The sequence below is a fragment of the Columba livia genome, chromosome 2 (genome assembly GCF_036013475.1).
Source record: "Columba livia isolate bColLiv1 breed racing homer chromosome 2, bColLiv1.pat.W.v2, whole genome shotgun sequence".
Taxonomy (NCBI): domain Eukaryota; kingdom Metazoa; phylum Chordata; class Aves; order Columbiformes; family Columbidae; genus Columba; species Columba livia.
The window spans coordinates 74693577-74708243 of NC_088603.1; the positions used below are offsets into that span (position 1 = coordinate 74693577).

Consider the following 14667-nt stretch of genomic DNA (forward strand, 5'->3'; position numbering starts at 1 on the left):
AATGACAGACTGTACTGAATTAAAAAAAAAAAAAAAAAAGGGGGGGGGGGGGGGGGGGTAGAAAAAACAAACAATCTGTTTTTATGTAAAACATACCTAACTTCTCCGCAAAACCAGTTGCATGTTAGGGCACAAACACCGAGAGAGATGATCTCTCTCTAAGTTACAGCTCTTCATCATCTCCGAAGAGAATGGAGAAATTTCCTGAACAACTGTTTTCTGCCTGCTAAAATCTAGCACAGCAGCATCACAATAAGATTAAACTTAAGCAACACTATTTAAACCAATCTGATTCCTAATTCAGATAGAATATCAACAAATAACAGATGTACATTGTTTACAAAGTAAACGCTCATCTCATTCACAGGAGATACTAGGTTAAGACGCAATATTCTATACAGATTACCTCAAGACCACTGCTATAAACAGAAAAATGAACACATCAAGTGATTCTAAACATCCCAAAATGACAACTTATATTTTTTCCTAACCAAGACCTTCTTCAACACAGCTAAATTGAACAACTATGTCTATTCTTAACATCCACATTTTTTTTACACTTGCTACACAGTAGCAAAAAAAAAAAACAAACAAACAAACAAAAAAACAACACCAAAACCTCATTACAGTTCTGCAACTTAAATTATGTTTCATCTTCAATTTCTAAGTGTTCAGGGAAAAACAGAAACTTGTGTCCACAGACTATTGTAACAGTGGAATTAATCCCTGCTGATACAAATGTGTTCTCTCACTCCTGACCACACAGCCATTCTAAATCATAGGTTCTGTGAGCTTAAATGTGCACATCTCACTGTAACAGTTCTTTGACAGAAATGTTTTGTGTGCTTTAAGTTGTCTCTATACTGTCCTACACTCTAAGAAAATAAGCAAAACCATTTTTATGGTAGAAGATATTTTCTCTTGTTTTGCATGCCTGTAAAACATACCAAGTAACTTTAAGAAGCACAGTGCATTTCTTCCACAGATGAGGGAAGTCGAGAGGATACACATACATTTTTAAAGCTGCATAAACCACAACGCCAAACTTACACAGAACAAAGGACAAATCTAGCATTACTCAGCAAGAAGACTAGAAACATGCACACACACATACAACCCAACAGTCCTAATAATCCTAAAGGGGGAAAAAAAATACTGCTTTGTTATGCAAATACTCCATTTCAAAACTGAGAAAATTAAATGATGTCATTCGAGCTAACATCCTTACCTCAATGAAAGAGAGGCAAGAGACAACAACAACAATCCCTCCCCACCAACCCCCTTGCAAATATTTGTTTCAGTGAGGTTTGGCTTAAATAGGAGTCTGTAGCACTTGGCCCCAAGAAGAATTACAGAGAGAGTTTCGGAACTGCTTATTTTAAAGTTAGCATTTGTTCTGCCAACCTAATTATCGCAATAATTAATGCAATGCATGTATTACTGTGTATTCACGGATTTTTCTTCATAGATTCCATTTCTAGTGTTTCAAACAGCAACTGAGTAAATGGTTTCTAAAAATATAAAAACACAACCATGTTATTTCTTCCAATAATTTAATACCCTGGAAGCATCTTCAGAGGCACAAGAAAAATCTGAAATCATGATATATCAAATGAATTTAATACTTAGCAACAGAAAAAATTACTCATCCAACAAATCACAGGCATTTCCTTCACTTAATAGCAATATTTTACCAGTGTTCAAATAGCAAAAATTGCATATAATTGTTATAGCAACATTTTTCTTAAGATTGTCACTTTTATTTTAAGACATTAAATAATAATAAAAAACATACCAAAACACATGTAGAACCACTCATCCAGCAACATGAACAGTAATTTAACCACAACGAAAAAGCTCCAGAACTCAGAGCTATTACATTAGCACTTTCTATAGTGTATGATAACTGATGCTGAAAAATACCTACACTCCCGCAGACCTGCATTACTCTCTGATATCAGTAAATTGTAGCAGCTAGCATCAGCGGCAACACTTCAAAGTGAATCAAATACACTTTTATTTAAACCTGTAAGAAAAAAAAATTACATAGTGGTTTGGTTTTCTTACAAGCCTACTGAGCAGGGTCAATAACTAAAATATCACTGAAGTATCAAATTTGAGAGAAAGAAACATTATTTGAGAAACAAATTTTTATCAAAATAGAAACCTGCCAGGTATCACCACGCTGTTGTAACAATTCTTCGGGCAACTGGGTTAAAAAACATTTCTTTATGGAAAGTAAAACCCTAATGAGGTCCATCAGAAATATAAACAGTAAAGCTAATGTTCAGCCAGGTTGGTCGCATTCAGAGCTGTAATAGGAATAAAATGTTCTGTATCTTTAAGACAGCACCCCGTATTGACTTTTTCAGCCTTGACATAATTTCTAGACTCCTCTAGTCACACTATAATAATTTCTCAACTTCTTTCATATCCTCCTACTGTGATATCTTAAAATCCCAGGGCTTGAGCAATCATGGACATCAAAGCCTTCAATTCTACCTTTTATTTTGGGATAGTCCTACTACAAAATTTTAGATGCAGATGAGCATACAACAAAATATGTTAATGCCTAGATGACTGAAGCTATTTTGCAGTCATTAATTTTGTACTTAATAAATATTAAGTCAAATGCTGTGCTACTTTTATTAATCAAACACTTCTAGAGACAGATTTGCAGCTTGACTCATTTTAATAGCAAATCTAAACCTGGGGATAAGAGCAGAACAGACTGCAGGTCTTTTTCTAAAAACATTGACATTTGAGCAAACCTTACCAAAGAATGCTTGCCTGACTGAAGACTGACATTTCCTTTCTCTAACTCACTTAACTGAAAAATAGGCAATCTGGCCGACTCCTACAGTACCCCAAGGCAGCTGTATATCACTTTCAGTTGAAACTTGTGAATACTTTCTTTTTCTTTCTGTCTCTTTATTTTGACATGCATATTATGTTAGCTGATTTCAATCATGTTGCATGAGTGGATGACATACCTTAGAAGATTAAGTTTTGCCACCTGGGACTATTCCAGAAATTCAGTACTTTACAGCATCTCATACCCTTCTTCATCCTCTATGCGCCCACATTATCAATAGTAGCTTTCTTTCCTATTTTATGCCTAACAACAAGTTGTTCAAGGCTGCAGTTGATACAAATCAGCTTGAAGTGTCATTCCCCTCTCATCCCCATTACAGGATGGGGCTGCTCCATTGTGTACAACACTCTGCTGCCACCTATTTGACAGAAGAAATACAACACTGTGAATGCCGCAACTGGTTTTGCCTTCCCTTTCCCCCGGCTTTCTTTTCCCCTGCAACAGCTGTTAGGAAAAAAAAAAAAAGCCACACTATCGTAGAAGTTTTTGATCACTCCTTCCCATTCACACTCAGAGGCAGAAATCACTTCAGTAATTACATTTTCACTTAAGTATAGCTACAATTACAGCAGAGATTTGGTTGTTGAAAATACACGACAAACCACTCTCTCCTCTTAAAAGGGACTCCAATTTAACAACTTTCTTCCATTTATAACCTCAAACAAGAGGCCAGTTCTAAATTTTGCTTTAAAGCAGCTATATAAAAATTTGTAATTTAATTCTGTAGTGGAGCTCATTGAGGGCTTGATTTCAACAGCTCTCCAGACCTAACTGGGGCCATGGCACTCAAACAACATGGATTCACCAGCTGTCCCCCTTCATTACAGCAGACCTAAGATTCAGAAGTCAGTTAGGAAGTCAAATTATGGAGCCTTAAAGCAGAAACCACACACAAAGCATGAGATGAAGGAGGTGGTACTTTATCCGTCATCAGGGTCACAAAGATAAACACCACTTCATTCATCACAGCGTTCAGCCTGCTCTGTATGCAACCGGACAACACAGGAACAGCGGCAAAGAAAAGTCCCTAACTTGCATTTGTAAAACATCATGCAAGAGACACCCACCAAAGCGGCAAAAAACTCAAAAAGGAATCTATAATCTTCAGTTACAGATTCATGACAGCATGCATTCTGCTCTTTAATTACCAAGCCATATGGAAAAGTCCTATTTCAGGGCTCAGTCTGGTCCTTTTCACACCCCCGATCAAGTACTCAAATACTTCGTATTTTTTTTTTCACTTGGTTGCTTTCCCAATATGCTATGTTTAATGTAAAATAGTGGTAGAAATGTGCTTCAGCATTTACCCTGAAAATGATCCATGACAAAAAGAAACAAACAAAACCACAAACAAAAAACAACAACAAAAGGAAATATTTAAAAAGCAAATATATAACAAGTTTTTCACACAAACTATAAATACCAAAAAGTATACAAACTCTTGTGTACTTCAGAGCAAGGGTATGGAGAAAAGAAGGGGCTTTGTTGAAAGAGGGAAGCAGCAGGTAAGAAGAAAATGAGACAGGTGAAATAGGAGGGCACAGAGGCAATACCAGCCTGCAGTAGAAGTCGTGAGAGATCATCTGTGCTGTTAAAACATACCCATAAACATAATACTTTCATTTTCTCATTGGTATTGACATAAATAGTACTTGGTTTGGGCAGCAATTTGTTAATGCTTGTATTTGCTAATACATATTTGTACCACTGAGTGCATTATTGCATTGTTCTTTTTATGTATTCATAACATTGGCAGCCATAATACATATATTTAGCTATTAAAGTTAATCTGCTTAATAAAATTAATAATAGCACTTCCTTAGTAACACTTGGTTTTAAATCTATTTAGTCTGACAATACAAGCTGCAATTACATAGATTGTGTAAAGTTGCCATAAATATTTAGTGGACCAAGCAAAGAGACACATGAAATTCCAATTGCTAGCTATTACTGGAATTACCTTTCTTTCTAGGCCACACACAAAAACTGTTTAATTATGTTAAAAAAAAATGCCCAGAACAATGCCCAGAATAATTCACTAATTCCTTTTAAGCAATCAGGCTTTTGGTAGTTTACTTAAAGAGTTTAAGCCACACACAGCAGAATAACACATACAAGCATTTGAAAGAAATACTTGAGAGGCTTATTCCGCCCTCTGGTGCACTCCATCCCACAAGGACACAGCATCCTGCACAAAACCTAGGAAAGCATCCGAGCAACTCCAAAAGCTTGAAGTTAAAGCAGTTAAAGGGTCTGCCAAGCTACATTAAGACTGTTTAGTACCTTACAGGATCATACTCTGGATGATACCAGCATGAGCAAAAGCAGTAAAGCATTCTGAAGGACAGAATGTAGCCCAGCTAATTTTTACTCCTTTGTAATTACAACAGAGACCCTAATTGTCCTGGCCAATAAGGACCAAGACCCCATTTTGTAAAACACTGAGTAAATACATAATTTGCTGGATTGCATGACAGTTTTCCACTGAAAGTATGTTCATGAGGCTGGTGTTACAAGCTTCCACCACCGGTAAACTGATGACAGGAGACAGACAGGTCTGAACAGGATGCAGTGCAGGATGCAGTGTCTGAACCCAAGCACACCACAGAACATGGTACCATAGGCCCATGCAGGGATTCTACACTAACCAGAGGTACCAGTAGGTTCTATATTTATAGTCTTACTCTAGCACAAATCAGTTATGGAAAAATCACTTTTTGGGTAATAAAAGGAACTACCATGCATACTAAATTAGAAGTAGTTTGATATAATCTTGAGACAATAAAATATTCTAGAAAACATAACTATAAAATTCTTTAACTCCATAAAGGTAAGGTCTGTTAGGCTTATTTTTGCCTGTGAATAAGTCTTACTACATCTCTACAACAGTGTTGCTAATATTCTTTACAATTAAACTAGATCTTCTTACACTGAACAGTCAAACTGCTTGTTTTAAACACACACAAAAAAAATCCATTAATTTTCTCAGAAGTTGTGAGGTTTTGTTCCATTCATAACAAGTTTAAAACCTGTGCCATAATATAACAGCACCACAATGCATATGGAATTATAAGAACCACAAGGTAAAGTACATAATATATATTATGCAAGTTCTAATGCACAATTCTAAGCCTTGTTACTAATGAAACAGTGGGAAAACTTCTTAATTAATTCCTTGAATTATTTAGCCTGCAGTTTCATATAAGCAAGATTGTATCAAATTAAGAAAAAACTATTTTTGCCATGAGGAAAAGATTGTATCAAATTAAGAAAAAACTATTTTTGCCATGAGGAAGCATGGCAGGATCAGAACCAAAATGGATAAGTATGCAGCTAGCATATAAGTACCATCATTAAGATTACTGATTGGTATTTACGTGTGATAAACAAATCCACTCTACAAACTAGTGGGGAACCTTCCTGTCTAACACATGAACTACAATACCAAAACATGTCTCCAGCACAAAATAACTATTTTCAGAACTAATCTACCAAATACGCAATGGCAGCAATCACTAGAAGCTATTTACTTCAATGTTTTTGAGATGGTCAAAGATAAGCCAAACCAAATTAAAGGTTTTCAAAGTAAGGATCCTGAGAGAGAGCTGTTCTGTAAGGAGGGTGCATCCCAACCTGGCTATTGAATACCACGATGATGGACCTTGAAAGGAACCTGGAACTCAACTATCAGGAGATTTCAGTTCTCAGTTCTGACTTACTTCTGGGACAACTTATTTAAGCTTGTGCCTTGACTTTCCTCATGGCCAAGTACTTACTGGATACATGCACTGGAAGCATTTTCTTCATATGAGACCACCTCATACTGACACTACTCTCGCCTACATAGACTTTCTCATAGAAGACTTTCTGCTATACTAACTGCATGGATAGAAATAAGATGAGGGAAGGGCACTGCCCCTGTAACAGGAGAAAGTCAGCAATAGATACTTTAAGTTATTTGATTCACTCATGTCCTAAACAGAAGGATAGCAGCTTGCATGCCCATGTCCCAAACACTGCCTTCCTCACTATTAAGTTGCACAGCACCATCTCCCCCCACAGCAACTGTTCATAACCACAGGTACAACAAGTTCAACAAATGGAAGTATGAAATCTTACGACTCCAAAGGAATGACCCCACACACCAAGACATGCTGGGGGCTGACGAGCTGGGAAGGAGCTTGGCAGAAAAAGGCCTGGGCGTCCTGTTAGACACCAAGATAACAATGCGCCAGCAAAGAAAGCCAACATCATCTTTAGCTGTGTTATAATGTGTCACCAGAAGGTCAAGGGAACCGATCTTATCCACAAAGGGCCACAAAGAGCTGAAAGACTGGAGCATCTCTCATATGAGGAGAGGCTTAGAGAGCTGAATTTGCTTAGCCTGAAAGAACACTCAGAGGGGCATCTGACTGATGTGTATAAATATAGCTGATGGGTGGTTGGAAGAGTAAAGGTGACTGAGACAAGCTATTCTTAGTGGTATTGAGTGACAGGAGGTGATACAATGGGCACAAATTGAAATACAGGAAATGGCAGTTAAAAATATGAAAGTTTAGTGGTGGTGGGTGTTGGTTTTTTACTGTGATAGTGATGGAACTGCACAGGTGAGGGAACAGGGTGCTCAGAGAGCTTGTGGAGTCTCCATCCTACTCAAAACTTGACTGGACATGGTCCTTTGCAACCTGCTTTACCTGACCCTGCTTTGAGTAAGTGGGTTGAACTAGACAGTCTCCAGAGATTCTTTTCAACCTTCAGCCCTTCTGTGGTTCTATAAAATTATATGATATAAACTTTTGCACGTTTCCCCTCCCTACAACAATACCACTTTCTCACCACCCAGCATGCAAGCTATAACTACTTCAGGGTGCAGCAGAGATACAGGTGAGCACAGGTTTTTACATAAGTTGTAATTTTCTTCCCTGGGTTCTGAAGACCTTGTCGCTATCTTTTTTTTTTTTTTAAATCGTCCCTTCTGCCACTTCATCTTCCATGCAGCATGAAAACATAGTCACATCAACAGGCATGGGGTTGAAATCAATTAGTAGTTCACCACATGTTTGGTTCACAACCATTAGAAGTAAGCATCTGATACAGATAAATACACAGAATAATCAGAAATGAGTAAGTTGTTTAATTTTGCCAGCATGGGGAAAGAGGAGACTAAAGGCCTTGCAAGACTGAGGCCTTCTCTTTGGAGAGCACAAAAATAAAGAAGGTAAAAGGGAGGATCTAGAGATAAAGCTGAATTCAACAGACAAGTGTAAAGAGATCCTTACTCAGGTGAGGGTTTATATGCTGATTACATTTCACCTTTCAGCTAAGAGTGTAGTGTTTGCTTCTTAAAATGAATTCTTGCATGACTCCAAGCACCCATATGTCTGCAAGGAACTGAAACTAAATAGAACCTTAATATCCCCTAAACTAAAGAACAAACAAACAAACCCAAATAAAAAAAAAAAAACCACCACACACCAAACCTGTACACATCTGGCAAAGTGCAAAAAGATATCAAGCATTTACTGGCTTTCTAAAATGTAGTTACATGCAAGTAAGATCTTACTGTACAATAATACATCTATTTTAAATAAGAAAGGAAAACGTAACACAGAAAAGTCAACCCATTATTTTTGTATCTCATAAAACGCATTTGCTATAAAATTTCTGACAACAAATGCCAACAGTAAGTAGACAAAATAACCTTCTACTACCCAAAACAATTTAAAGTAGTAAACTGAGCAATTGTGGCTATCTGCAATATGGCCAAATTTGATTCGGCTATTTAATAACATGACTACTCAGATAGTAATAGCCATAAAACTGGAGCCATTTCTTCAGTCCTACATTTAACTGCTCAGTGCAACAGAAGTTTCAAGTGCTGTAAGCAAGTTTACTAAGGTTACACTGCCTTTTTGCTTCAGAAATCTAAAAAAAAAAAAAAAAAAAAAAAAAATTCAATACAACTCGAACCAAAAGAATCTTACAGCACCATCAAATACTGATGAGATCACTTCAGAAAAAAAAAAAATAGTTCCAGGTTCATATCTTCGTGTGCACATCTGCTGAAATACTGTGAAAGAAGAGACATTTATAGAATTTTAGCCAACCTACTATTTGGATAACTGATTTTCAGAACATCCAACAGACAGAGCGATATAAGTATATAGTTATGGATAACATAATTTAGATTAATCCATCTGCATGCTACCTATACACAATAATAGATTATTACTATTTAGAATCAATATATTGTAAATAATCACTCCCATGAGACCTAATTAAATGAAAACAAATCATGGTCATCGCACCAGATTCCTAAAGCACCAAAAGCCAAAGCAGGATGTTTAAAGGCTGGTTAGAAAACATGAAGCTAAACTTTTTACTTAGTAACTATGAAGTGAATGTGCTACTGTTTTCTGAACATCCAGTGGAAAAGCTACAGTGCTGAGAGCTAATCCCCATTTCTCACCAAAACAGACAGGAACGCACACTGGATAATTTGTTCCTACTGATGATATCATTCTGTTAAGTGTACTGTTTTTAATAAGGAGCAAGTTTCAGTCTTCTCTCACTTTCTCCCATATACAAGATCAGATCAGCCTCTCAGTGACCTACTTTATGAGTCATAGCCCTCACTATTTATGATTCAGAAAAACGTCTTCTCTGACAGTATTTCCCAGACTACTGTGGGTTCATTCCAAGAACCAATTTCATCTCCATTGGTTTCCTACAGGAAACCAGACCAACTTCCTATTATTTTATTTTCCTTCATTTCAGCACAGCTCACATAAACTAACTGGAAGTGAGAGTGATAGAAAACTTTCTTCTGCACAAACACAAGCCAATACAAACACCACCAAAAAATACTGAAGACGTAACTTGTTCAAAGTCACCAAAATGTGAAGCAAACTAAGATTAAAAGTCTTTCTCCCTCCTTCCCCAAACATGAGGCAAACAGGCAGAACCAGTAAGTTTATATAACTAAAGTTTAATGGTAAGAGTTGTTCAGGTGTCTGGTGAAGACATTCACCCCCTAACAGGTGGCCTAGTTCTACTCCCTCTTCTAACACTGGAAATTGTTTTAAAATGGTAAGCACTGTTGGACTGCTTTTAAGTCCTATAGTTTCTGTAGTTAAGTCCCCTGAACACCTCAGTCAACAGACTTGGGGTGCCTAGGTTCTCTCCTCAACTACAACAACAGAAGTATTACCAGAGATGCTAGGAAGCATAATAAGCAGAAGTCCATCTAGACTTCTAGTAGGATTACTTAACATTGCCTAAGTATTGGCCTGCTGCATTCAGCCTGGCATTTAAGAGCCATTTTGATGTCTCCTAATTGTGCTGCAACACATTAGATATCCAAAGGCCAAGACTTGGGTCCAGATCTGAATTGGCTCAAAGTGTTCATGCAGCAAGATACTTGAGCTTTCCCAGAGCCCATGGCAGCGTCATGTTAGACCCTATAGCTGCATCACCATTATCCCCTTTCGCACCATCCTAGTGCTGTGAATTGAGCTGTTGGCAGCTATAGCAGCCACAAGGGGATAGTTTGGGACTACTATGTTAGTACCATGCTAACACCACCCAAGGGACAGAAGTAATTTCACTGAAGATTGTTATCCAAGGCGCTAGTTCAACAAATGCAATGCTAGAACATCTAGCTGTGGACTGTAAATACCCAGCAAGGTTTGCTGGCTCGGGTTTCACTCTGCACACCAGCAGTTAAGCTGCCATTGGACTCATGTAGCCTCGTTCCTATACTGCTGTACCTGAGCTAATAAACCCCACCAGTCCCATGGTTAACACAGAGCAAACTCGATATTCAATCACAAAAGCAATTTAAAAGAAAGATTATTCTCCTTTCACCTCTATATTCTGCTGGTTTTCTTGGGAATAACTGCAGTCTTTCTACATTATTTCTTCTTGATAAGGCTTAAGGGTTGATGGGAGCAACACATCGCTTTCTGTTGAAAGGCTGACTTTAATGAGACTTAAATGCTCCTTCAGTTCTCTCTTCAAGAGAGGCTAAGGAATATTACCACTTAAAAATACTTTCACATTCTACAAAAAAAGGACAAAGTATATGGCTGACAAACAATTTATTTCAACGACAATTTGCTACTTGGCCATCAGTTTCAGTTTGTAATCACAAAGTGAAGTATGAATGAGGTTTTTGCAAGTAAACAGAGCTCACCTGCTAGTAAAACAAGCTTTTCCATCACAGAGCAATATAACATAAAATATGTAAAACATAAATTGAAGTTATTTGCTCTGCTATCTATATTCTTTGCTTATGATGCAGCAGTACTTGTCAGGGTGAAGCTACTCATCTTCAACAAGTCCTTTTTGTTTCAGTTTGTATAACAGTTTTTCCAACCAAAAACTCCAGAAATGTTACAATACTGTAGGTAGTAGCAAAGCTGTTTTCTCTATTTTTAGGTCAATCCTTCAAAGCATATCACCTGCATGAAAACTGGCATAGGTGAAGCCTTTCTGGAAGTGGGGCTCTTAGATATGCATACTGGTTATAATGCAAACAGGATAACATGGTTTTAAGCACCATTTGGCTCAACAACACTGTATAACTCCTCCAATAGGACCGATCAGCAGCAAACTACAGCAAAAGTTGTTTCACATGGTAGAAAAAGCAGATTTCTAAACCTGCAAGTTTTGTTGACAATTTAACCTCATTATTCTGACATCTGAGTAAATATTCAGTAGCAAGACTCATGCAGTAATTCTGCACCACAGCAAATACAACTATCTTGATTTAAGGCTGTGTTTGCCTGTCAAAATTAGCAGTTCTTAAAACAGCTATAACTGCTGCAGTCTAAAACAATCAAAGCAGTAGACCACCACCAATGCACATTCACAATTCTCAGTGCTAGAAGCTACTCACCTTGACATGGCTCTGTGCTCCCAGGTTGTATATCTCAGTGGGTTTTACTTCATTAATGATCTTCACCAGGCAGGTGCTGTCCGTGAGATCACCATAGTGTAGCTTCATGTCTTCGGAGTTTAAGAACACAGAGTTAATATATTTTAGTCCCAGAACAATGTGGCATTCTTGGTCCGAATCCTATTCCAAGCTTAAAATCTGAGTTAACATTTATTGGAAAAAGTTAAGACATCACTGGTTGAACAAGGTTTTGCTTGTGTGTTGTTGTTGGGTTTTGTTGTTTTTCTTTTCTTCCTCCCCACCTCCCCCCACCTTGCTTTAAGCACAAAATATATTTCCGTGCAGGAGAATTTCTGATTCTGTTTTCAATAATCTGATCTACCTAGAAACATTGATGTAATTTGTTTGATAGTTTGCATTTCATTAACTCATGTTGTATAAATTAGATCAACATCAGAATTTCAGCCACAAAAAATGTTTTATTTTAGTTTAGGCTTCCAGTCTTTCACACACAAAGGTTTCTGATAACTTCTTCAGTATACATTGATAGCTTTCTCCTCCTTCCCAAAATGTTCCATGTTTAAGCTCCTCATTCAGAGTAATTTCACAACACAACAAAAATCCCTAAGGTATCTACAAGATGAACATTCAGGTAACATTATTAATACATGTAGTCTATTGTACTATAATGTTTTTCATTTAAAATATATAGATACACACTGGAAAGGAATTTCAGAGAACACTGTAACACTGACAATGAAACATGCTTCATTGACAGTTACACATCAGATGTGATTAGATACATCAGTCACGCAGCTGTTACTTATCTTTTCCTGACTGATTTACTTTCTAGGTAAGAGCATGAGATGAGCTCCTGTCAAAATTAAAAGAGCGGGTTGCAATAGCTTATCAACTTGTCTTTGGTTTCAGACCCTGACTTGTCAAGAAGTCATGCCAGAAGTGAAATTCATTCTGATAAAACAGGTTTCATACTACCACACTGCTATTTACATATCTATTCAATAAAGAGAAAAACCTTGTTATAATTACTGATGAATTAGCTGTTTACATTTACTTGCTGTATCTATATAGACTTTAATTTGATGATTTTGACCTTAATAAATTTATGTTTATATTGTTCTATCTCCAGAAAAAGAAGAAATTCCTATTTCAGTAGAGTTTAGCAGTCTTCCCATTCGACAAAGGTTACCACTTTGGGGAAGGGCTGTATTATCTACAGATACAACCAAATAGCTTTTTTTTTTTTTTAATTCTGAAACCAAGAAATACAAGGTTTATTACAAGAGACTAGCATATGAATACACACCACATTTTTTTAAACATTGTAGAGATATCTGAACTTTGTTTTTGTTTGAGCTGCTTTGTATTTGTTTGTTTGTCTTGACAGTTTAAGGCAGCATGGAAGCAACAGATCAAGCAGTTCTCAGGTGTTCAACTTTCACATTCCTATTCAACAGGTACTTGAAGCTCTTCAGGGTGATAAAGTGATATAGATAAGCAGGTCACAGTATCTTCTTGAAATCTGCTTTTACATCCACAGTGCTTGAAAAGGACAGCTCTGAAGAGACCCAGTTGAAACTGTGGCTAACAGATAAGGGAATCATAATGATTTTTTTTTTTTTTCAAAGTTAACTGTGATTTAATGTGAGGGATGGCAAGCAGGTTATCACACTTTTTGTGCATATACATCAAGTATCCATGGTGCAGGCTACCTTAATTCCTGCCACCAGTTCTATACAGGCTGTGCCAGAACACATTTTCACTTGTGGGGAATACAACTGTCCTGCTTCCCAAATGAAATGCAGTTCATGAAACTAGTGTGGGCCACAGCAAGCACAAGATCCCAAACAGTTAAAGGATAAAAATATTTAGTTATTGGTGTTAAGCTGCAATCCTCAAAACTGTTGATGTCCAGACCACCATAAAAACTGCTGCATTTTCCTTGCAACACTAAATAGAGACAACAAGCAAGCACCATATAACCAGTTTCTTTGATGGCATTTACCACCTTTTTCAGGACAACTCTGTGGGCTGGTGGGAGCAGGAAAGAACTCAAATGTACTACCCTTTCTGTACTGGAAAAGAATGCTTCTCCAGGGAAACAGGAGGGCCTCTTCTTCCTCTGCTTACCTTGGCTGCGAGTTAAACAAAATCTCCCTGCCAGCTGAGCCAGCCTTTCAGAGAGGATGGAGCAGAGGATACTGTTACAAGAGCAGGATCAGGTGGCAGCAACTTTGTAGGAGCTGTAGGGTCAGAAAAGCAGCTGGTTCCTCTCCAGCCTAAGAAGCAGCTGAGCAGGGAAGAGGTGCCACAGCCAGGATCCCTCTTCCAACACCAAAGACATTCAGTTCTGCCACCATCCCCAAGCCAAGACATCAGGCTTAGAGCTTCCCATGGGAAGGTGGGCTGGGCTGAGCTGGGCAGAGATACCCTCCCATGAGTATCTTAAGTTTAAAGCTCCCAAAGGGGAATGCCATTTTGGCCTACCATCAAGACTTCAAAGCTTCTTGTTCAAATGGCTTTTTCGAACATGAGAAGGGCATGAAGTATTGTCCATTTGATGACCCATGAAGAAAAGGTCTTTCAAGAGTAATAGAAATGGTCACTAGAAATGGGGTTTGTTTGGTGCAAAGTTTTATAAACACAGATTAAAGATTAAAATCTTTGTGCTTTAGTAACATCATGCAATCTAAAAACTTCCGCAGCAAGCAATAGATGGAAGGCTTTCTTCAGGAAACACCTTGTTTTCCTTCTTGTTCCCACTACATATTTTTTTTTCAACAAAAAAGGTTCACTGTCTATGAAGATCATCATCTTGCAACTTGTAATCACTTACTCATGGGAAGAACACACAGAGCAAAGACAAAATTAG

At 37.6% G+C, this 14667-nt stretch overlaps 1 protein-coding gene across 5 annotated transcripts in view; it reads right to left on the minus strand.

Annotated features, from left to right (window-relative positions):
• Positions 1–14667, minus strand: part of GMDS (GDP-mannose 4,6-dehydratase) — a 419817-nt gene that overhangs the window by 332159 nt on the left and 72991 nt on the right. For 3 of the 5 annotated variants that reach the window (XM_065052533.1, XM_065052532.1, XM_065052534.1), the window contains one exon: positions 11775–11884. The exons of the other annotated variants lie outside the window; for them this stretch is intronic. In XM_065052533.1, coding sequence (XP_064908605.1) covers positions 11775–11884 — 110 coding nt within the window. The remainder of the gene's footprint in view (positions 1–11774; positions 11885–14667) is intronic. 5 annotated transcript variants of the gene reach the window in all.